Raw genomic sequence first — 25,934 nt, forward strand, 5'->3', positions numbered from 1 at the left:
CCAAGAGAGAGAAGCAGCCATCTAGCTACTAACTACGGACCCGTAGGTCTGAAGTGAACTACTCACGAGTCATTGGAGGGGCGATGATTATGATGAAGAAACCCTCCAACTCCAAAGTCCCCTCCGGCAGGGCGCCAGGAAGGGTCTCCAGATGAGATCTCGCGGAAACGGAAGCTTGCGGCGGCGGAAAAGTATTTTCTAGGCTCCCCTCATTTTTTATGATTTTTAGGGAATATAAAGGCGCAAGATCTTGGTCAGGGGGGCGCCAGGGAGGCCACAAGCCTGCCCACCGCTGCCTCTCCCCCTGGTGGCGGAGTGGGGGCTTGTGGGCTCCCTGCAGCCCTCCCGGCTTGGCCCACAAGCCCCCTAATCTTCTTCCGTTCGGGAAAAAATCATTTCAGGGATTTTATTCCGTTCCGACTCCGTTCCAAAATCAGATCTGAAAAGAGTAAAAAACACAGAAAAAACAGGAACTCGCACTTGGCACTGAATTAATAAGTTAGTCCCAAAAAAGATATAAAAGGTACATAAAACATCCAAAGTTGACAAGATAACAGCATGAAACCATCAAAAATTATAGATACGTTTTAGACGTATCAGTTGTGTACCCTTCATAGGAGACACTTTGAGATAGACGAAGTCATCGAGCTCATAAGACATGTCACGGTGCTTGCTATCATAATAGCTCTTCTTACGGGACTGCGCTGATCTAAGATTATCCCGAATGACCCAACACATCTCTTCGGCTTCTTCGATCAAGTCATTCCCAAGAATCTGACGCTCGCCGGTCTCGGACCAGTTGAGCGGGGTACGGCACTTCCTGCCATAAAGAATCTCAAACGGAGCTTTGCCTGAACTAGCTTGATAATTGTTGTTATACGAGAACTCAGCGAAAGGCAGGCAGTCTTCCCACTTCATGCCAAAAGAGATAACACAGGCTCTCAGCATATCCTCAAGGACTTGATTGACTCTCTCCACGTGCCCACTAGTCTGAGGATGAAAAGTTGTGCTGAATCTTATCTTCGTACCCATCGCAGACTGAAAAGAGTCCCAGAACTTGGAAGTGAAGATACTTCCGCGATCCGAAGAAATCAACATAGGCACGCCATGCAAAGATACTATCCTGGAAGTGTACAGCTCTGCAAGCTGAGCTGCCGAGATGGATTCCTTGACTGGAAGAAAATGAGCCACTTTACTCAACTTGTCGATGACGATGAAGATCGCATCGTTACCCTTCTTAGACTTCGGAAACCCGGTGATGAAATCCATCTCAATATGGTCGAACTTCCACTCGGGAATGGGCAATGGATGCAAAAGACCTGCTGGACGTTCATGCTCTGCTTTCACCATTCGACATACATCACATTCATTTACGAACTGAGAAATCTCACGCTTCATGCGAGTCCACCAGAAGGTTTGTTTCAAGTCCCGATACATCTTTGAGATTCCTGGATGTATTGAGAGCAGAGAGTTATGAGCTTCTTCCATGATTACCTTTCTGAGATCTCCTTTCGGAACGACAAGACGATCCTCAAAGAATAATGTGTCTCTGGCATCAACATTGAAGCACTTATATTTGGGAACTCCCTTTGCCAAACCAATCTTAACTTTCGTCACCATTGCATCAAGAAGCTCTGCTGCTCGGACCTAATCTTACAAGGTAGGAGAGATCTGAAGATTTGCAAGAAATCCCTAAGGTACTAACTGAAGGTTGAGCTTTCTGAAAGATTCACAAAGGTTAGGCTGGAGAGGCTTCAGAATGAGACTGTTGCAGTAAGCCTTCCTGCTCAAAGCATCTGCCACGACATTAGCTTTTCCTGGAGTATACTCAACGCTCGGATTAAAATCTTGGAGCATTTCTACCCAACGAGTTTGCCGAAGATTCAGGTTAGGCTGGGTGAAGATGTACTTGAGACTCTTGTGATCGGTGAACACTTCAACCTTTCGTTCCAACAAGAGGTTTCTCCAAGTCATCAGAGCATGTACCACTGTCGCCAGCTCAAGATCATGCACAGGATAATTCTTCTCACTTGGCTTCAACTGCCTCGAGGTATAAGCTACCACTTTCTTCTCTTGCATCAACACAGCACCAAGACCTTGAAGAGAGGCGTCGCAGAACACTTGGTAAGGTTTGGAGTCATCAGGACGAACCAAGACTGGAGTAGAGGTGAGCTTCTCTTTGAGTGTGTCGAAGGCCAACTGACACTCTGGAGACCAGATATACTTCACACCCTTCTGAAGAAGACTTGAGAGAGGCTTAGCAATCTTGGAGAAGTTCTCAACGAACCTTCTAGAATAGCTTGCAAGCCCGAGAAAGCTTCGAAGCTGCTTCACATTTTGCACAGGCTCCCAGTCAACAATGGCCTGCACCTTCGAAGGATCAACTTTGATGCCCTCGGCAGAGATGATGTGCCCAAGGTAGACAACTTCTTTCAACCAGAACTCACATTTGGAAAACTTGGCATAGAATTTATGCTCTCTCAGCTTATCAAGCACCAGTCTGAGATGTTCTTCATGCTCTTCCTCAGTCTCCGAAAAGACCAGAATATCATCGAGATACAGCAAGACGAACTCATTCTTGAACGGAGACAATATGTAGTTCATCATTCGACAAAATGTCGGTGGAGCATTTGCCAGACCAAAAGACATGACCGTATACTCATACGAGCCAAAACTTGTCTGAAAGTAGTATTTGGAATATCCTCTTCGCGAATGCGAATTTGATGATAGCCCATCATGAGATCGAGCTTGGAGAAGACCTTGGCCCCTTTCAACTGCTCGAACAACTCATTTATGTTAGGAAGTGGATACTTGTTTCTGATTGTCTTCTTGTTCAAAGGACGGTAATCGACACACAATCGGTCCGTGCCATCCTTCTTCTTGACAAACAACACTCCACATCCCCAAGGAGACGAGCTTGGTCTGATCAGACCCAGACGCTCCTGCTCATCGAGTTGCCTCTTAAGTTCCTTCAGCTCTTCTGGGCCCAATTTGTACGGCCGTTTGAACACAGGCTCAGTACCCGGTTCAAGCTCAATAATGAATTCAACTTCTCGGTGCGGAGGCATTCCTGGCAGTTCTTCTGGAAACACATCTTTATATTCACAGACCATTGGGACTTGCGAAATTGGATTAATCTCTCCCTTCTCATTTAAGGAAAATAGACGGATTGTGTCATCACGCGCCGCGAAGATAATCACGTCCTTTGACGAGTGAGTAAGCTTCACTTCTTTAGCTTCACAATCAATCGATGCCTTGTTCATAGCCAACCAGTCCATACCAAGGATCAAATCAATGTCGGAATTGCCCAAGACAATAGGAGACGCCAGAAAAGAATAACTACCCATCTTGACAGAAACATCCGGAACAACCCAACGAGGACTCATAAGCATCCCCGGAGAAACGATGTCTAATGACTTAGCCAACTCTTGAAGATGGAAATCATGCTTTGCTGCAAACGGATATGACAAGAAAGAATGCGATGCACCAGAATCAAACAACACTTTAGCAGGAATATCATTAACGAGGAGATTACCCATAATCACATCTGACGAGTTCTCTGCTTCAGCTGCATTCACCATATTGACTCTAGCAGACCTGGGGTTGAACTTCACGATAGCATTGCTTGGAGGTTTGCCTGGAGGAGGAGGCGGAAGACGGAGCTGAAAAGTGCACTTGTTGGCATAGTGACCCTTCTGCCCACACTTGTGACAAGTAACATCTGCCGGCTGACGGTACTGTGTCTGAGGAGGCCCTTGCTTCTGCTGCTGCAACCTCTGCTGGAAAGCTGGGTTGGGTGGGTGGGAAGAACCGCGGCCACCTGAATGCTTGAACTGCTGCGTATGCCGAGGAGGAGGAGGAGACACCCAATACTTCTGTTGCTTCTGAACCACCTGAGTAGAGGAAGACGAGCTGGAATCTCTGAAGCGCTTCTTCGAATTCTCCACCCTGAGCAAAGCTGCCTCAGCCCTGAGAGCCAAGTTGTAGAACTTATCAAACTCCTCAGGATCGTGCAAAGCGAGGCTAGCTGCAAATCTTCTTTCAAACCACCTCTGAACTGACAGATCTTGCTCTTCTGATCAGGAATGTCCTGCAAGGCATATCGAGCTAGCTCGTGGAACTCGATGTTGTACTTGTACACGGAGTTACCACCTTGCTTCAAGCGCCTGAACTTCTCACGCATTTCCTCCACAAAGCTCGACGGGATGTAGTGGGACCTGAAGTCTCTGCAGAACTCATCCCAAGTGATCACTCCAGCACCCCTGGAATCCTTCAACTGTTGCCATCAGATAGATGCTTGCCCCTTCAGCTGGAATGTTGCAAACTTGACGAAATCCTCTCGACGAACATTGCTGCATTAAAAGTGCTTGTTCATGTCGCGAATCCAATCCTCAGCGTCAAACGGCTGGTCACAAGAAGTGAAAGTCTTCGGCTGATTTGACACGAACTGACTCAGATTACCAAACTGATTGCCCCCATGATTGAAGTTGCCTTGATGCTGATTAGTCCTCTCTTGCAACAACTGGATCAGCATCTAAGTGTTTGCATTTGTAGCAGCCATCACCGCTTGCCAAGCCTCTGGAGGAGGAGGCGGCGGAGGAGGATTTTCTGGAGGAGGAGGTGGTGGCATCTTAGCACCCTCACGACCTGGATTCTGAGGAGTTGGTGGAGCCATCCTAAAGACGGACAACACATTAGCCCACAGAATAAATTGAAGGTAAAGCCGAATCAAAAAGGCAGGAATAACTAACAGGAATATAGCAATTGCACTCGAACAAAATAGTAAGAATGCTGCCTCAAAGTGACTGTCGACAAAATTCTGATTAAGACCACTTGCAAACAAGTATAAGCTAGAACTGCTCGGAACAAACATATGATCGAGATTTCATCTGATATCTTTGTGGATATGATCGCACGGGCTTGAATTTATAGTAGCCATCCTGTGCAAGGTAGTGCACACGACTTACGAAGTATCCCCGAGTCGTAGCAAACTACAAGGACTCTTTAAGACACAACGAGAACCGTTGTAAAACGACCGTGAACAAACGTACCCACTGGATGTCGAATCCCAACCTCACATCTTGCATCTGTAGGAAGATTGTCCTATAAGTCACTACTTGATATCCCACCTATGAATTCACGAAATATCTGGTTATGCAATCTGGTACACGGATACAAGGAGTAATATTCACGCAACTCCTATACTAACCCGTCCACTGTATCACATCCGTCAACACATAACCAGAATCTCGGTCCTTCATCTAACACAAACCCTCGTGATCACAATGATACAAAGTATGGCAGTACTCCCGAACAATCTGCACCATTACTGGGGACATCAGGGTTATCTCGCCACTACTAGTATTGAAGCAATTACAAACATCCTTCGTTCTGAGATACTCAGAAATCTGAATGATAGCGATGTGCACAAGAATCCCCTGGAGCTCAACTCCCCGGAAGAAATCAAGGCAGACAGGAGGCACCAAGACAGTACTCCGTCACATCGATATCATATAGATTTCAAAATACCCGCGTGATCCTAAAAAAATTGAGCGAGAAGAGGAGTAGAATTAAGATTTTCTAAGTCGAGAACCTCACCAGAGCATGGAAGAGGAGAAAAAAGAAACCTACTCTCCGATATAACTAAGACTCAAAACATTTTACTAGACTCGACTCGGCCAAGTACGATCACACAAAGGCTCCTATGGCTGTAAGGCTCTGATTACCAACTTGTAACGACTAAGATGCGGTCCTTTCTGATTTAGGGAACGAGACCCCAAAATGGAAAGAAGCGCATCTAAGCGTTTCGCAAGAAGGATAAACATAGCACATACATAATATAAGAGTGACAAATAAGGAATCGTTTGCCATCTCCATAGATAATATCAGAGTTACATCCACACATTTATTCAGACAAGGTAGTTCCGCTACGGACTACATAACATAAGAAAAGGCTATGCTATCCCTCATGCTTGCCCACGATCACGACCACGCCTCAGTCTTCTGGATAGTTCACGTACAGGCGGTCGTTCTCCTCATCGTACTGCCACGCCAGCTGCGTGTCGTCTGGATCACCTGTGTCGGGCGTACATGTACCTATTGGGGTGTTGAAGTAATCTGTGAGCCACAGGCACTCAGCAATCTATGACCTCGGTACCGAAACTAGTCAAGTTATTAGGTGAGGAAGGTTCAGTGTTTAGGTTGCAGCATCCTAAGCATTTATGGTGGCTAACTTACGAGAACAAGTTATAGATGTGGTGGTCTATGCGAGCGGTCGAAAACTAGATGATCACTAAGTGATCCTGAACACCTACTTACGTCAAACATAACCCCACCGTGTTCCCGATCGAAGAGAGGTCTTCGAAGGGGACAGTCACGGTTATGCACACGTTTGGCAGTTTCATTAGAATTAGTTCAAGTTATCTAGAACCGGATGTTAACAAATATTCCAAGTTGCCACATAACCGCGGGCACGGCTTTCCGAAAGATTAAACCTTGCAGGGGGTGCTCCAACTGGTCCATCACAAACGGTCACGGGCCGCAAAGTAATCCTCTATCACGAAACTCGTGATCCCGTCAAATTCCTTAGAGGAAAACCTCAACTCTGGGGAGAACCAAAGCTTCACCGGGATTCCTATACGCAAGATATACCGCTAAGGTAAGACAAGACTAGCAGGACCTCCCGTCCGGTCGACGACCCCGATAAGAGCCGCGTATCTCAGTCTCAGGACGCGACGGATGAGTCACACTACGGGTTATACCAAACCTCAGGTTGCCCTGTGGTGGCCCCATAGTCTGCTCCATTTGGACCAACACTCATGAGGAGCACTAGCCCAGGTTGTTGATTAATTCCTCGAGGTAGCTATTCCCTATGCAAATTATTATTAGGTGATTAGCAAATTAAAACCAATGTTGGGTCCTGCCGGACAAGTCTTAACACTACACGATTTATCAAGGGGGTCCCCATAACAACCCCGAACGTGTTAGGAGCGATCAGTTATGGAATCAAATACCGGTAGCCGGAAACTAAGGTGACAATAATGGAATAAATCACCCGGCAAAAGCTAGGCCTTCCATCATTTACCAAGTATATAGGTGCATTAATTAAATAAAAGATTTAAACATAATGATATCAAAACTCTTGTTATCACATGAGACAATTGGCACCTGCAACTAGCAGCGCTAACATTAGAAGCTGAGAAAACCTACTTAGCCATTCAATGTTAGCTAGGAGGGGAAAGTGTTTGGGTTTCATGGCAATATCAGGAGGCAATTATTTCAGTGGTAGGCAACGAGCATAAGACGAAGGAAACGTGAATCTAGGCATAACAAAGATAGAGACGGTATCAAGGTCATGGTCATCTTGCATGTGATGTCTTCAGCTTGGAAACGCTCTTGTTCGTCCTGCACGTACTCTCCCGAATCCACGTACTCGCTCTTCGATCCCGGTGCTACCCAAGATAAAAAAATAGCATCCAATGAACAACAACACAACACGATGCAACATACACATGATGCATGAGATGAGAATGATCATGCATCTCTATTCTAATCACTAGCATATGCATGAGAAGAAAATACAAACTTCTGGACAGAACTTCTCCCTAAGCTATCTTAACATGCATGAAGATGAAATGAACAGGTGCATCACGTAAAAACAATGAAAAGCCATATAAAGAACATTGGGAACGGAGCTACGGATCAACCGGAAACTACGAAACAAGATATGGAGTCCTACGGATCAAATATACCACAAGCACTCCCCAATGGCATACTTCTGGTATTCCCAGGTTGCCACATGATCAAACAACCAAATATAGATGGGGTGGTGCAAAGAAACTCACCACACCACCAACAATACTATCACAAGCTTCAAAACAACTAAACTATGCAATCTGTCCTAAACAGCATCATAGCAGTTTGTGAGCAACATGCAAAGCATCTACAGCCACCCAAATGTGTCAAATAAGATATGTGGCAAAAGCTATTCAAAATCTCTACAAGCATGAGCAAAAAGATAATACAAAGGAGTTACACACAGAAAGATCTACAGGTGCTAACTTGGCCAAAAATAACAGATTTCAGGGACTGTGTGAAAATCTCAGATTCTCACCAGTTGTTTATGCTCTGAAGCATTTTGACAGCCCCCAAAACAATCTTTACCGGAAGTGAAAGTGCATGAAAATTGACAGAGAGATATACAAACACAAAAGCTCCAACTCTCTAGTTGATTGCAAGGGCTGATTCCCAACACATGAACTTTTGCCACCACAACTACAAGGGAAGAAAATAATAGCAATTTCTCAGACTTAGTGAAAATCACAGATTTTCATTAAACTGACAATTTCAGCCACATGCCTACTTTGACAAGGCACAACTTGCACATACAAACTCCTAAGCATAAAACAAAACCACCATGATGTAGAGGGGTTCACCCACTACTGCCACATCAAGGAATCATCCTCTTAGGCTCATCACATCACATGGCACCAAGCTCTAAACATAGTTCAAAATAGAAAAATGGCATCTCCAGAAAGTGTTCCAAAGGGAAATCTGATTCCACCAATGGATTCCAGGGATGATTCTACCTCAAAACCATATATAATACCTAGGTACTTGCATAGAACAATTAGGCACAAAGCTAAGATGAAAAACTACATAGAATCACATAGATGCAAATAGTGCCATATCACATGTGTTGCACACAAGTTCATCACCTACACATGCACTTGCACACACTCATAACTCCAATAGTGACATGAGGGTTTAGACCTCATGTATGTGTGCCATAGCACATCACCATACACACACACATCCATCAAGCATACACACACTCACATACATTCACTCACATCAACTACCACTATTTCACACACATACATGCTTGCAACATAAGAGCTCACTAAGGCAATACCATGCCTTGGGCATGTGGGTGTCACACACACACATGCACCACATGGATACATACACACACCACATGTAAGCTGCACCACATGATCACCTACACACACACACAAGCACATGGGTGCTTGCACACTCACAAGCACACCTCATGCACATGCACTAGTGATCATATGCACAAGAACACACACACACACATACACATGGAAGCTTGCACTCACATATACACTAGCATCACCACCCTCCTACACACATACACATCCACCACTAACTCCTACACACACACACTAACTAAACCAAGGTGAAACCTACTGGTTTAGATAACTTAGGCAACAAAACATTTGTTGCCCAAGCAACACAACTAACAAACAAAACAAAACAACAAAAGAAAATAACAAGAAAATAAAAGGGGGCTTGGGGGGTCGAACCCTCAACCTGCTGGTTTACACACAGCAACAAAGCACTGCGCTATTGCTCATCAGCTCGACAGAACACAGGAGGCATACAGGGTAAGCTTTCCCCATGTGCTACTGTGCCACAAAATCCACAAAACAAAAGGGGCGCCACTGGTTTTCGAACCCACAATCCACTGTTGCACAAAACACCACCTACCACACTGTTGCGCTATCGAATGTTAACAGAGAGGGGGGCTCTGCTCTTTTGAGAAACCCCCTCTGGATCTATCACAACCCGACGGTGGCCGGAACAGGGGAGGTCACCACCGGCGATACGCGTCAAATTGAGCAACGGCTCGTTGCTGGGAGGGAGAGGGGACTCTCACGAACCCATTTCAACTCTAAGCTCGACGATAGAAGCCCTACATCTACTGCTCCATGAGCACGCGACGGCGCCGGCGACAGAGAGTTGCACGTCGGCGTTGCTACGGATCCTACATGCGATCTTGCTACCGGGGAAGGGGGGAGTGCATCTGCTCACCCACTAGACGAGGAGGAAACGCGTGTCGGAGAGGAAGAAGGGGAAGTCGTGGAAGTAGCCGATGCGGAGGTGGCCGTCAGAGCGGAAGAAGGTCGTCGTTGAAGTAGGGGAAGCAGGGCGATCGTCAACGGCTAGCTGCGGGAACGGACTCCCTTGAGGTCCCGCGTGCTCCTGGAACGCTTGGAGAGGAACGAGGTGCACGGCAACGACGGCGACGAGCTCTTCATGGATCGGCCATGGCGGAGGAGGAGCTCGGCCCACCTACTGCCGATCTGGGGCGAGGGAGGAGGAAGAGGAAGGAGGTGGCGGCGCTGCGAGGGAACCCTAGCCCAATGCCCGGATGCCAAGGGTTAAATAGAGGGCGAGGGAGGCCGCCTCGACGTCCATGAGCGACGGCGTCGCTCTTTGTGTCGCGCTCTCTGACGAAACTGACGGAAAGGAGGGGGGAAGAAGAAGACGCCGTCAACAGGAAAGGGCTGCCTCGCGAGGGGTTAGTTGGGCCAGCCAGGGAGAGGAAGCCCACTCGGATGTGCCAGGTAAGAAAAGAAAAACCCACTGGGGTTTTCTATTTAAAAACAAACAGAGATAAATAAAAACACACAGCCCACATTGTTGACTCTATAATAAAACAAAAATGCCCTTGGTCATAAGGTAATTATGACCTATTTAAATAAAATGAAAAGGGAATTTTCGGAGCACTTAAATATTTACAAAACAGAATTTAAATAATCTATTTTGTGAATATACACCCCACTCCAACATAGGTTAAAATAACATTAAACCTAGCACCACATCCACCACAATTCACTCTAAAATATAAACATTTTTGAATCAGGGATAGAGCAAGTAAAACTTGAGCTTGAGAAAAATAGAGAGGGGGGAGTTTTGAAACCTATTTGAAAACTAACATAGAAGCACCCCACTTCCAAATACCCCACTTCATCATCACCTAGAACATCACATCACATCACATACACATCAACATCACAACCACATACATGGACCCACAATAACAACAAACATAATGAAGGCATGGATGAATGGATGCATGAATGCAAAGGGGAGACAAGGTAATATCACATGAAATAACACAAGGCATATCCCACAAGGCAATGACAAGATGGACCCACATACATGAAGGTTCCAAATATGGCAAGTTACACTCTGGCGCATTACAATTTCACATCATCTATTTGCAATCTCTACTTTAGTATTCACGTTCCTATTTTATTTGATCTTTAAATTTCAGATATGTATTATAAAAAAACCAAAAATACCTTGCTGCGTTTTATTTGCTATCACTCTTAGTTGCATCTATCAATTTATTCTTACTTTACCCATGAGGGATTGACAACCCCTTCACGCGTTGGGTTGTGAGGATTTGCTATTTGTGTGCAGGTGCCGCTTACATAGTCTTGTGGATCTTCCTACTAGATTGATACCTTGGTTTCATAACTGAGGGAGATACTTGTCGCCGTTGTGCTACATCAACCTTTAAGCTTGGAGGTAAACCAACACAAATCAGCGGGGAGTCAACGCCGTCCAGAGAGGGAGGGTGTCGGCGTCATACCTTTCTTCCTGTAGCGCATGCTCCGGCAAGGACATCCGGATGTGCACGATCTTGTCGTGGTGTTCCGGAACGGATGATGTAGGGCACGGGGACGCCTTGGGCGCTTAGTCTTCATATTCCTTGCACGCGCATGTGTGGCGGCGCTGGGTAGTTGGCCTCATGAAGGGCGTGTGCCTCACACTCGTGCAACGACCGGCGGTCGAAGCCATTGGTAGTCGCTCCGTTGCCGGGAAATAACTCTGCCATGAACTCAAGGAAGTTTTCTGGCGGTGGAGACGAGAGAGATGGGAGAAGAGGATGAAGGGGCGAGTGTGCGTCGAGCGGCCATGAAGCACGACTTTTATAGCACGAAAGGGGCGAGAGCGGTGTGCACGCGTGGCGGGAAAGGGCAGGATGTGTGGTGACTTGCCATCACTGTACCGCCAGACCATGGAATCCGACGCATTGAACCAACGCGGGAGCGAAGGCGATGAGGAGGACGAAGGTTCTCAGCAACACCCAGTCTTGCTGACTCAGCGGGTCCAAGTGGGAGGAATTTGGCGCGGTTTATTTTCACGCCAAATTTCCTTCCCCCGGTGCCTCACGCGCAGTGGGTTCGGCCTGGGTCTGTCGGTGCCAATTTCGGCTCAAACTGGCAAAAAACATGATCCTGGAGGCGCGACTGGGTGGATTTTTTATGCCGATGACAAAAAAGGGACATGTTGGAGATGCTTGATACGTCTCCATCGTATCTACTTTTCCTAACGCTTTGCTCTTGTTTTGGACTCTAATTTGCATGATTTGAATGAAACTAACCTGGACTAGCGTTGTTTTCAGTAGATCTACCACGGTGTTGTTTTGTGCAGAAATAGAAGTTCTCGGAATGGAACGAAACTTTTTGGACATTTTTTATGGAATAAAATAAAAACACTAGAACCAAGACCCACCAGATGGGAAGCCCCAGGCACCCACTAGGCACGAGGGCGCGCCAGCCACCCCCCCCCCCCCCCCCCCCCCCGCGCGCGCGCTTGTGCGGTCTAGTGTCTAGTGGGCCCCACGAGGCTCGCTGACCCTAATTCCAGCGCTACAAAATCATATTTTCACAGAAAATTAAAAGCAGTAAGTTTCGTCGCGTTTCATGATACGGAGACGCCGCCACCTCCTGTTCTTCATCGGGAGGCCAAATCTGGAGTCCATTTGGGGCTCCGGAGACGGGAATCGTTAATCTTCGTCATCACCAACCCTCCTTCATTGATAATTCATGATGATATCCACTGGGAGTGAGTAATCCCTTCGTAGGCTTGCTGGTTGGTGAATATTTGGATGAGATTCATCATGTAATCGAGTTAGTTTTGTTAGGGCTTGATCCCTAGTATCCACTATGTTTGGAGATTGATGTTGATATGACTTTGCCATGCTTAATGTTTGTCACTAGGGGTCGAGTGCCATGATTTCAGATCTAAACCGTTTATATTTTCACCATTATATCTATGTTCTTGATCTGATCTTGCAAGTTATATGTACCCACTACGTGTTAGGATCCGCATACCCCAAAGTGATAATAATTGGGATTCTTTCCCGTGATTACCGTAGTATGAGGAGTTCATGTATTCACTATGTGTTAATGCTTCGTTCCGATTCTCTATTAAAAGGATGCATTAATATCCCTTAGTTTCCGTATGGGCCCCGCTGTCACATGAGGGTAGAACAAAAGATGTCATGCAAGTTCTTTTCTGTAAGCATGTATGACTATTTACGAAATACATGCCTACATTATATCGATGAACGGTACCTAGTTCTGTGTCGCCTATGTTATGACTGATATATGATGAATATTATCCAGCAATATCACTGATCCAATGCCTACGAGTTTTCCACATATTGTTCTTGCAAAGTTGCTATTGTAGCTACTGTTGTTCCAACTGCTACAAAACTGCTATTACTGTTACCACTGCTATCAAAACCATCATATTACTTTGCTACTGATCACTGTGCTCTGCATACTAAGTCTCAAAGTGTTGTTGAATTGAAAATTCAGCTGCTAATACCTGCAAATATTCTTTGGCTCCCCTTGTGTCGAATCTATAGATTTGGCTTGAATACTCTACCCTTGAAAACTATTGCGATCCCATATACTTGTGGGTTATCAAGAACGTTTTCTAGCGCCGTTGCCGGGGAGCATAGCTATATTTGCTGAATCACTTGGGATACCTATTTATTGATCACTATGAAGAATCTGAAAGATCCAAGAACCAAGATCATTCCCTCTAAGACAAGGGGAGGTAAGGAATCGCCTTCTAGCTCTGCACTTGATTCACCCTCTGTTTTGAATAGAGTTACAACACCACCACCACATGCTATTAATCCTGATGTGTCGCAAGTTATTGATGATGCTACCTCTGCAAGGAATGATGCTTATGACGAGCCTAGTACCTTGCGTGATGATATTGTGCCTCTAGGTGAATTTCTTGATGAACAACTTGCTAGAGCTAAAGAAATTGAGCATGCTGGAACTAATGATACTATTGAAACTGATGAAGTCTTTGCAAGTGAAAATATTGAAATACCTTTTAGACATGACTATCCTAGAACTGAAATGCCTGAAATACCTCCAGGTTATGTTATGGATGGAGAAATAGCTAGAGGCTTTCTTGCTTTTGAGGATAGAGAAGATCTTAAGAATCTATTATGCAAGTTGAAAGAAAAATCCTTGAATGCTAGAATGAAATATGATCCTACGTTTGCTACTTCTCCTATCTTTGTTACCGATGAGGATTATGAATTCTCTGTCTACCGAGAGACAGTTACTTTGGTTGAATCTAATCCTTTTCATGGCTATAAAAATGAAGCTGTTGTGGCACATCTCACTAAGCTAAATGATATAGCCACCCTATTTACTCATTATGAGAAAATTCACTACTACTATATTCTTAAATTATTTAGGTTCTCATTAAAGGGTGATGCTAAGATTTGGTACAATACTCTTGCTCCTGGTTGTGTACATAGTCCCCAAGATATGATTTACTACTTCTCTGAAAAATATTTTCTTGCTCATAAGAAACAAGCTGCCTTACAGGAAATATTTAACTTTGTGCAAATTGAAGAAGAGAGTCTCCCATAAGCTTGGGGGAGGCTTATCCAACTAATTAATGCTTTTCCTGATCATCCTCTTAAGAAAAATGAAATACTTGATATATTTTATAATGGACTAAATGATGCTTCTACAGACCACCTAGATAGTTGTGTTGGTTGTGTTTTGAGGGAACGAACTGTTGAACAAGCTAAGGAATTATTGACTAATATATTGAAGAATTATGATGAATGGATACTTCCTGAACCACCGCCTAAACCCACTCCAAAGAAGAGGGCTATCTTATTCCTTAGTCCTGAAACTATGCAAGAGGCAAAGAAATGTATGAAGGAAAAAAGGCATTAAGGCTGAAGATGTTAAGAATTGACCACCTATCGAAGAAATGCATGGTCTCAAAACACCACCACAGGTGGTGGAGGTAAATTATCTTTTAAATTTGAAGGTGAAATTCCCTAAAATAAACATCCTAGTCAATGATTATATGAGTTTGATAATTATATTAGAAAGCAAGATCATTTGAACTCCTATTTTATGACACAATTGAAACAATACTCTGATATGATTGCTCGCTTAAGTGACTTGTTATTTAGAATCACCAATGATGTAAGATATGTAGGAACACATGCTTCTATGGTTCAAACTCAACTAGAACAAGTTGCTAAATCTCAAAGTGAGCTACTTCATGAAATGAATAATAATATGAATGATCATGTCGTTAGAGTAATGACTAGATGAGGAACAATGACTCGAGATCCACTATATCGAGAAGGTCATCCTAAAAGAACTGAACAAGATTCACAAAGAATTAATGTGATGCACCTAGTCCTTCTAGGAATAAACAGAAAAAGAAAAAATGATAGGACCTTGCATACTTCTAGTGAACATAAAGTAGAAAAACCTTCTACTAATGCTAATGATATCTCTATCTCTCATGCTGAAACTCAATTTGGAAGTGAGCATTCACCTAGTGATAATGAAAATGGTAATGATGATGCTCATATAGATGCTCAACCCGACAATGATAAAGGACCAGATAATGATGTTGAGATAGAACATGTCATTTCTCTTGACAACCCACAACCTAAGAATAAATGTTAGGATAAAAGAGATTTTGTTGCTAGAAATAATGGCAAAGAAAGAGAGCCATGGGTTCAAAAACCCATGCCTTATCCACCCAAACCAACTAAGAAAAATATGATGTAGAATTTGAACGCTTTGCAGAAATGCTTAGGCTAGTCTTTTTGCGTACTCATTTAACATATATTTTAAAGATGGCCCCTTATGCTAAGTACATGGAAGACATCATCACTAATAAAAGAAAAATACCTGAAGCTGAAATCTCTACCATGCTTGCTACTTACTCTTTTAATGATGGAGTACCTAAAAAACTAGGAGATCCAGGAATACCAACTATACCATGTTACATTAAAAGTTACTATGTGAAAACTGCTTTATGTGATCTAGGAGCTGGTGTTAGTGTTATGCCTTTCTCCTTATGCAAAAGACTTGACTTGAATAAACTCACACCTACTGAAATTTCATTGCAAATGTCTAACAAATCAACTGCCAAACCTATTGGCATTTGTGAGGATGTGCCCGTTGTTGTTTCAAATGTTACAATCTTGACAGACTTTTTTATACTTGATATGCCCGAGGATGACAACATGTCAATTATCCTTGGTAGACCTTTCTTAAATACTGCAGGGGCTATTATTGATTGCAACAAAAGCAAAGTCACTTTTCATGTCAATGGTAAAGAACATACAGTGCATTTTCTAACGAAACAAGTTCAAGTGAATGGTGTTCATGTTATTGAAAAATCTCCGACTACCACCAATGGAAATTTTTACCTCTACCTACTGCCAAAAATAAATATGAGATACTTGTTGTTGGGGATATGCACATCCCCATTGAGGTAACTTAGTGTTTTATGAAAATTCTTTGTGATCATGCTAATTGGAAGTGGTTGTTAATAAGACTTGATCAACCTTGTTAATGAATCATTTTGAAGAAGCATGAGGTCAATGAATTCAGTAGGCACAACTATTTGTACCCACTTTATTTTCCTTGTTATTTTTAGTTAAATAAAATAAATGCCATTCCAAGTAAATTTGCATGTGCCACCTCTAATACTTCAAATGAACTTCTGTTTTGTGTGCCTGGATCGCTCATGGAGTGATAGGGGGCGTTCAGTATCTTCCATGCTAAGCGGGTTATTCTCATGATGAGTGTTTATTCACTCGTCCTTGCACGAGAGGGGCAAGTAAAAAGGGACTCCCAATCCTGAAATCATAAATCGCAAATAATTAAACAAAACTCCCCCTGGATTGTTGTTGGTATGGACGGCATCCGTGGATTCGGCTAGCCGTGGAGTGTGTTTGTTGATGGAAGGGGAGTAAACCTTTAATTTTACCACTTGAGAACCGCCGCTAATTTGTTTAGCATGGAAGATATCGATAACTCTTGGTTGTAACGTTGACAGGAAGGGTGTACCTCTCAAAATAATTTATGTCTAATTTTCGCTTTTGAGATCTGGCAACACTGCAAATCCCTGCTTCCCTCTGCGAAGGGACTTTCTATTTACTTTCATGTTATTTTATTTTTAATTTGAGTCATCACCTTCTCAAATAAGTACAAGAAGTGAGAGCACTGTTGTCATCCTCATGCTTTGTGTCTAGTTAGACGTTGTTTGCAACATGACTGTGTCTCTTTTACCACGAATTACAATGTCTAGTTAATGTTTGAACTTTGGACGTGCTCTGCATTTATGTTTTGCGGACTCAGAAAGGGCTAGAGGGATACCATTGTTGTCATATTATATCATGATTGTTTTGACCAAGTGTTGGCGTTTGAGTTATCTTATTATTGCTCGCTAGCTGATTATGACATTGATATGAGCTAATATAGTTTCTAAGGGTTATGGCCGATATGATTAGTCAAGATTTATGCTAAAAACCTCGGTGCTCTCTAAGCATGTATATGTAAACAAGAACAAAAGAGTTCGTAAAAGTTTTTTCTTTATCACTTTTAAGTTAGTCAACTGAATTGCTTCAAGACAAGCAATGGGTTAAGTTTGGGGAAGTTTATACGTCTTCATCGTATCTACTTTTCCTAACACTTTTGCTCTTGTTTTGGACTATAATTTGCATGCTTTGAATGAAACTAACTCGGACTGATGCTATTTTTAGCAGAACTACCATGGTGTTGTTTTTGTGGAGAAATAAAAGTTCTCGGAATGGAACGGAACTTTTTGAAGATTTTTTATGGAATAAAAGAAAAATACTAGAACCAAGACCCACCAGAGGGGAGGCCTGAGGCGGGCACTAGGCACCAGGGCGCGCCAGCCCCCCCCCTCGGCGCGGCCTGGTGTCTAGTGGGGCCCACAGGGCTCCGCTGACCTTAATTCCACTGCTATAAAATCCTATTTTCGGAGAAAAAATAAGGGAAGAAGTTTCATCGCGTTTCACGATACGGAGTCGCCGCCACCTCCTGTCCTTCATCACGAGGCCAAATATGGAGTCCATTTGGGGCTCTGAAGAGGGGAATCTTCGGTCTTCGTCATCACCAACCCTCCTTCATCGCCAATTCCATGATGCTCTCCACCGGGAGTGAGTAATCCCTTCGTAGGCTTGCTCGTCGGTGAAGAGCTAGATGAGATTTATCATGTAATCGAGATTAATGCTAGATGAGATTTATCATGTAATTGAGATTGATGTTGATTTCACATCTGAACCGTTTATGTTTTCACCATTATATCTATGTTCTTGATCCGATCTTGCAAGTTATATGCACCTACTATGTGTTAGGATCCGGATCCGCATACCCCAAAGTGACAATAGTTGGGATTCTTTCCCGTGATTACCGTAGTATGAGGAGTTCATGTATTCATTATGTGTTAATGCTTTGTATCGGTTCTCTATTAAAAGGGGGCATTAATATCCCTTAGTTTCCTTATGGACCCCGCTGTCACGGGAGGGTAGAACAAAAGATGTCATGCAAGTTCTTTTCTGTAAGCACGTATGACTATTTACGGAATACATGCCTACATTATATCGATGAACGGGAGCTAGTTCTGTGTCGCCCTATGTTATGACCGATATATGATGAATATTATTCAGTAATATCATTGATCCAGTGCCTACGAGTTTTCCACATATTGTTCTTGCTAAGTTGCTACTGGTACTATTGCTGTTCCAACTGCTACAAAACTGCTATTACTATTATCGTTACTGTTCCTACTGTTACCACCCCTATCAAAACTATCATATTACTGTGCTACTGATCACTGTGCTGCACATACTAAATCTTCAAGTGTGGTTGAATTGACAACTCAGCTGCTAATACCTGAAAATATTCTTTGGCTTCCCATGTGTCGAATCTATAAATTTAGGTTGAATACTCTATCCTCAAAAACTATTATGATCTCATATACTTGTGGATTATCAATGCTCTTACTATCTACACAGTGAATACCCCTAAAAAATCTACAGACTGAATGCCACACATGTGATAGCAAGCCACGAAGACAACCAAGAATCGAGGCATAAGCATTCAGGACTCATGAGAAAGAAAGAAAAAACAATTTTAGGAGTAGGGTCTTTTGAAGCTCGGCCTTCATGGAGTCATTTATTTTTTTTAAATCAAAATTCAAACTTTCCTGTTTGAAAAAAATCTAAAAAGATATATGCAAGTATACAAATATGAAATCTATGTGTGCAAAAATTCATGATGAAATACCATGAGATACGATCTGTGTAAAAAGAACAAATTCATGAACTTTTAAGACGAATAATATGATGTGTTAAAAACCATATATTTATCTTTTTTACACAACCCCCGTTTCAACATATTTCGTCCTGAAAATTTACACAGATGTGTGTTATGCCTTCATGTATATCTTTCTTTTATTCAGATTCCTTTGAAATGTAAAAATATGAATTTTGATGAATTTTAGATTTTTCAAAAACCAGCCTTCATGGAGGCCGAGCTCCAAACAACATTTTCACACTTTAAGGTGTTACAAAATACTTCATCCGTTCCTAAATATAAGTCATTTTAGAGATTTCACTATAAAACTACATAGTGAACAAAATGAATGAATCTACACTTTAAAATATGTCTATATACATCCATATGTAGTCTCCTAGTAGAATCTCTAAAAAGACTTATATTTAGAAATGAAGGAAACTACATAGTGAACAAAATGAATGAATTTATATTTTAAAGTATGTCTATATACATCCGTATATAGTCTTCTAATAGAATCTCTAGAAAGGCTTATATTTAGAAATGAAGGGAGTGGAGGGTGTATTTTCTTCTACGGCATTCCGCAAACCGAACACTTTGATGACCAAAAAAGTTGGTTCCAGTTTGATGTGTTCTGCAAAACCAAGGGAATCGTTTCCCACCCGCGCGCCGGCCGAACCGACGCACCGGTCGCCCCCTCGCGTGTGCGGGCCCTTGCAACATTTTTCCCACCCGCGCGCTTCTCTGGTCAATGGATGCAACATTTTTCGTCTAAATATGTTGCAACCAGCGTCATTTTTGCTGCAAGCGTTTTTTATTATTATTTGTCCCAGTAAAAAAGCTGCATGTATGTTGCAACTCCAGTTCGTCGGATTTTTCATTACAATCGATGTTTTTTACTTTTTGCTACAATCGTGTTAATTTTTGCTACAACCGGCATCATGTTTTGCTGCAACAGTTCACTAAAAAAGTTGCATACACATCACGTAAATTTTTGTTACAACCGACGGTTTGACTTTTGCTACCACGTACCATCAGCTTCGTTTTTTTGCTACGATCACGTAGACATTTTTTGCTACAAATTTTGTTTTTTGTTGCAACCGTTGAAAAAATTGCTGCATCGCATCAAAATTTTGCTGCATAGGAGAAAAAATGTTGCATGCGGATCCAACGGTGCGGACGACGCGGGGTTGGTAGATCCTACTGCTCGCGCGCGGCCGGCCGAAAGTTTATCAGTCCCCCAAAACCAAATACTAGTATGGCCCAAAAATGTAGGAAAAATTGCGTTTCCACTTGCTTCCCGGGACAAAACACACACCTAAATTAGGGCCATGCCACGTCCATATCTTTTCAGGTGAAATCCATCCATTCATACTGGAGTAGTTTCTAACAAAGTATACCTCCTTTGGATTTGCAAATACCAAACTGAAATCATCTGCTAACTCAGACTCTCAATGCCACAAACAACAGTAGGTAGTTCCTACCTTTAGCCTTTCAAGGCCACAAGAAAAAGGTTGCAGAAGTCACCATATAAAATAAGAAATTCAGATAATTCAGTTTTTCAGGCCTCATAGCAGACAGACAACCAAGAACTCCCTCTGACGAATTTTCTAGAAAACTTTCTATGAACAGAAAAAACAACACAGAATGCTACTTCTTCTTCTTATTTTTCTTGTTAGTAGTTGTAACTGATGGACCAACCGGTGGTTCCTGCTTCTTAGTCCTCCCATGATGCTTCGGGACCAGCTCTGCTATTTGGATCATTAGCTGCTTCTCTGCAATGCAAAGACCTCGTGTCAGTAGGATAGACAGAAACATGTTCAAAGGAACGCATATCATTGGAAATATCCTTTCACACTATAAATATCTCAAGATTGCCAGACATAGAAAAACCCGAGAACAGAAGGAACTAGGAACACTGCCCTAGTATCAAAGTGGCATAACAATTCTGTTGCTAAATTATATAGAACAGTAATATTGTTTTCTCACAGTATTGGCAACTGCAAGTCGCCTTTACTCCCCCCAAAAGGGAACAAAATGTGTTGAGCAGATTTAAAATATAACATAAAATAAAATTATAAAAAACACAATCGCACTAAGCAACATTGTAATTACCCCCTGAATGCTGTAAAAAATAGCAAAAATACGTCTCCCAATGATATGGATGGATGGCCTTAGACAGTACTCCCTCCCTCCCACAATATAAGATCGTTTTTCAAGCCATGTTAGCTTGAAAAACGATCTTATATTGTGGGACGGAGGGAATACAAATCAACAGATAAAGGCTCAGCATTAACAAACTACTCTCTTTGTTCCTAAATGTAAGACCTTTTAGAGATTTCAATATAGACTACACACGGATGTATACAGACATACTTTGGAGTGTAGATTCACTTATTTTGCTCCGTATGTGGTCCATATTGTAATCTCTAAAAGTTCTTATATTTAGGAACGGAGGAAGTAACTTACATGCACACACAATTGTGAGGGGCAACAAGGAAAGCTCAACTGTTGCGGAGAATGTCGAAAACTCCCCCCCCCCCCCCCCCCCCCTTCCTAAATATAAGTCTTTTTAGATATTTCACTACGAACTACATACGGAGCAAAATAAGTGAATCTACACTCCAAAGTATGTCTATATACATCCATATGTAGTTCGTAGTGGAATCTCTAAAAAGACTTGTATTTAGGAACGGAGGGAGTAGAAGGCAACATTATAATAGAGGCAACATCCAGGTGAATACAGCCATTTTTATCCTATTAGACAATTTTGACCACCTTAAGAGCTAGTCCCTCTGTTCACTATTATAAGATGTTTTGGATATTTCAATATGGACTACGTACGGATTGAAACGAGTGAACAAACACACTAAATCGCATCTATATACACCCGATTCAGGAAAAAATAGTTAGAACATCTTATAATAGTGAAAGGAGGGAGTGTATGTGATGGAAGTTTTCGCCAACACTGAAAAGAAACTGAATTTGGAGGAAAGAAACTTAAGATTCCACTATCATGCATTAGCTCTACTTAACAGTGAATACATTTTTCAGATAAGAAATATCACTAACATGCTGCTGGGCTGCAGGCTATCAGAACTCAGATTCAATCATTCAACACAGATGCATACGCATGGTCCCACATTACATAGATGTGGTAGAATCAAACTAGCCATATTATACAGCATCAAATTGAAGATAAGTAGATTCTTTTGATGCATTATTGTCTATGCCAAGATGGACTAAATAAAAGCACAATTTAGTAATTCACAAGATTTGAAGACACTACCAAGCAAAGCCCAGGAAGTACATGATCCACATAGGGTAACACACGTTACTCCCTGGCCCTTTGATGCCACACAACATCCAAACTGAGAAGTATTTATGTGCCCTGTAGTGGACAAAAGGGAGGTGCGCAAGGAGGCCCCAATGGCAGCCAGCCCAATTCCAGGCATTGCTCAGCTGAATAAGGATAAGGATGCTATTGTTGTACGTGTATTTGTTAGGCATATGATACATATTAGTTTATACTGTATTTGTTAGGAGTCGTCCCATCTCTTGATTGCCACTTTTCATTTGGAATTAAGCAGGGTTTAATCAAAGAATGTCATTATCATATCAGTCCAGCCATCCTCTTGGTGATATTTATCCATATACTGACAACATGACACAGGGATCATTAGGCCATGGCAAGAGTACGAAGGACTAGCAAATCGGCTCAAATACCATACCACAAACTGGAAATGGAACAATCATGACAAACATTAATTTCCTGGTAGCACAAACAGGGAATACTTTGTTGCAAACATAACGGTTTAAGGTCCAGGACGACTATAGCATATCTCCTACTCCTTTGCAACCATGGTCTTACAACTCCTATATGTGGGTTCTTTATTCGCTATCCTCCAAAACTCATTTACCAGAAAATTTTCGCTTGTATAAGCAGAAATTTCATTTGCATAAGGAAAACAGTTTACTGTTTTACTGACTAACGTCTAAGGAAACATATCAAAATAAAGTGGCCCATGTAGTCAATCTTAACCTTGTCCCTTTCTTTTCAATCTCCAAACTTGCCATTTTTAGTTAGTCACATGCTATGTTGGAAAAGGCTTTGCGGGAATTCATGTACACGTCAAAGCAAGCCAAGCCACAGCCTCTGCTTCGTCTTTTTAATGTCTGTGCACCATAACTCTACAAGTCCCGAGAGCTGGGTGGAAACATTGTTTTTGTGAATATTGTCATGGTTGTTTCCAAGTTTGCAGATCCTTGTCGCAGACATACTAAAACTAAACAGATTTGGAGAATGTCGAGTGCTTAGTCTGCAAAACTCTTGAAAGTGACTTCACAGCGGAATATTGGATAAGTAAGTTTGTTTAACCATTATTATGTTAATAAAATGTGTTTCCATCATTTATTTCATTTCAGCATAATTTATTATTTAATCCTGTGACACCTAGTATGCCTTGTAATATGATTACTAAGTTTATTCACCTATATTTGCAACTTCACATCTCCTAGAAAGATAACTCTTGATAATCAATGTTGGTAATACTTATGTGTTGTTATTTGTTAATCCATTAAAATGGAAATATGCGTCAGGATGCTGAAATGAATCAGCCACACACATATCTGACTTGGGCAAAAGATTGTCAAACTAAGAGCAGAAAAAAAAACAAGCTAAGCCGAAAATATTAAAAGACTAGACAATGACTTTGTTGAATGTTACATTGTTTATTGCATTGTCCTGAACTACTAAATTTACTGAACATCCACAACTTGATTACACTTCACAACATCACTATCTGACTATAATAGTCAATAGGGTAAAGCTTATCCCGCAAAAAAAGGGTAAATCATCACTAACCATGTATAAGCGATTCAAGATGATAGTATCGATATGAGCAATCAGGTAGCAATATATACTTAATTAAGATGGCCCATAGTTATAGCATACTAGTGTGGACTGTGGAGATTATATTCTGCTCATTTTAGAAGAGACTTCCTTGCCATAAACTTAGGAGCGGCTATATTCCAAAGCACTAATCTCGAAGAAACAAATCCTTTGCAACTTACGATGATTAAGACTGTAATCCTGTATCCACAACATTGCACTGGTTAAATGAAGAGAGAGTCGCGTAGAAAATGAGCTACAGTTCTTCTACCATGCATCATTGATGTGCATTAAAATGTGGAGAATCGACATCTTAAGGTACCAGGGGAATACTGATTTCACAAAACCTTGAAAACAGTACAACAAGAGTTGCTTGGAACCAAAATTAGATTCCTTCTAGTGAATTAACAGTGTGTATTTTAACAGTAGCTCGTGATAAGTAACATCTTTAGGACTTAAAAGGATCGACCTTCCTTCATAGAAGCAAATGAAACATTGACACAGCAGAAATCTATTCCTGAAAGCTCTACTAGCTGCACTAACAAGAATTGGCATAGCTCGAAAAACGGTATGAACGTGCATCGAATTAGATGTCCTTGACCTTTTCTTTTACAGTGACTAAAGATGAAAGTCAGGGGGTGTTCCAGGATCAAGAGTAATTTGAGCGCTTACTTGTTCTGATTGCAGGGTTGACTGGGGAGCCGTCATCATTGGTGAGCTGCACCCTCACCCTCCCCACCTGGAAGAAATCCCGCGGGTACGCCTTATCCAACTGCAGATACGCCATAAGCAGTCCAACCATCAACGCCCGTACAAATCTAAGGAAGAGCAGAGGGAATCCCAGGCTGCGAAAATTCAACGAAAAGACAGGGGGAGGGGAAACGAGATGGGTACCTCGATGGCGCGAGGGATCTTGAGGTGGGCGCAGCTGTCGGCGATCTCGATGCAGGTGGGGTCGGGGCAGGCCTTGGCGGCGGCGATGCGGCGGCCCTCGGCGACCGTCTTCTTGGAGTTGAGGTACACCGGGTAGATGATCTTCCACTTCTTGATGCTGCTCCTCAGGTCAGCGCCGCTGTTGCCGCCGGCGTCCATCTCCGCGCGATTCGGGACGGGGGAGGAGCGGATCCTGGTTGCAAGAAGCAAAGAGAGATAGAGGTAGAGCGCGCGAGGTTAATGCGGTTCTTGGTCGTGGTCGGGTCAGGCTAAGCGAGCCATGGGAGAAGGGAGAGCTTCGGCGCGTACCGGGAGATCTGGCGACTCGTGTTTCCCTCGAAACCAAGAGACGGGGTTTGGACGGCGATGACGATGATGAAGCGCACGGTCTCAGCGCGTAGGGCTATGCACGCAGGAGCGTGCTCTAAATGTATTTCGAAAACGTACAAACTTTCATGAAAAAACAGCTGTGCATCTGTGTACAAAAAAACAAAATTTAAAGTTTGCCTTTGACTTCCTATTAGAACACATAAAATTGTTTCCTGACAGTAGTAGATGAGCTAATCATATGCAATAGAGTGATTTTCGGATTTGGGTCGGTCGATTTTGAGAAGGGAGAAGGAAGTGCCGAGTGAGATGAAGGAAACGGCGAGACCGTCGACGTAACGGAAGAATAACCCCACTATCCATCTTAGGATGACGAGTACAGGTTCACCGGAGAAGCAACCCACTATCTATCTTAGGATGGCACGTGGGGTGCGGCTTTGCCGGAGATTTTTTGGGTGGTCGTCGGGCTTAAAGGGATGGTCGAGGGGCGACATCACGGCGGTGGCGGTGGTTGGGGGAAGGTGGGGCGATGAGGCCGGCGCGAAAGCGCTACCGATCAT

General features: G+C 42.7%; 1 protein-coding gene across 1 annotated transcript; it reads right to left on the reverse strand.

The window, feature by feature from the left end:
- Positions 1-20,641: 20,641 nt before the first annotated feature.
- Positions 20,642-25,460, reverse strand: LOC123410823 (signal recognition particle 19 kDa protein). Its single transcript, XM_045103763.1, has 4 exons — positions 25,357-25,460; positions 25,009-25,240; positions 24,787-24,886; positions 20,642-20,998 (listed from the first exon to the last, which is right to left on the reverse strand). Exons 2-4 carry the CDS (start codon positions 25,204-25,206, stop codon positions 20,874-20,876), a joined length of 423 nt encoding a protein of 140 aa, XP_044959698.1. The 5' UTR covers positions 25,207-25,240; positions 25,357-25,460; the 3' UTR covers positions 20,642-20,873.
- Between the last annotated feature and the right edge of the window lie 474 nt (positions 25,461-25,934).

Source organism: Hordeum vulgare, chromosome 7H (genome assembly GCF_904849725.1).
Source record: "Hordeum vulgare subsp. vulgare chromosome 7H, MorexV3_pseudomolecules_assembly, whole genome shotgun sequence".
NCBI classification, from domain to species: domain Eukaryota; kingdom Viridiplantae; phylum Streptophyta; class Magnoliopsida; order Poales; family Poaceae; genus Hordeum; species Hordeum vulgare.

What these genes read in the sequence shown, in the direction of transcription:
- LOC123410823 (XM_045103763.1), bottom strand. Translation starts at nt 25,206, where the DNA reads ATGGACGCCGGCGGCAACAGCGGCGCTGACCTGAGGAGCAGCATCAAG. An exon ending in AGATCCCTCGCGCCATCGAG is followed by an intron (nt 24,887 to 25,008) that starts GTACCCATCTCG and finishes GCGTATCTGCAG; the next exon opens with TTGGATAAGGCGTACCCGCG. An exon ending in CAACCCTGCAATCAGAACAA is followed by an intron (nt 20,999 to 24,786) that starts GTAAGCGCTCAA and finishes TTTGCATTGCAG; the next exon opens with AGAAGCAGCTAATGATCCAA.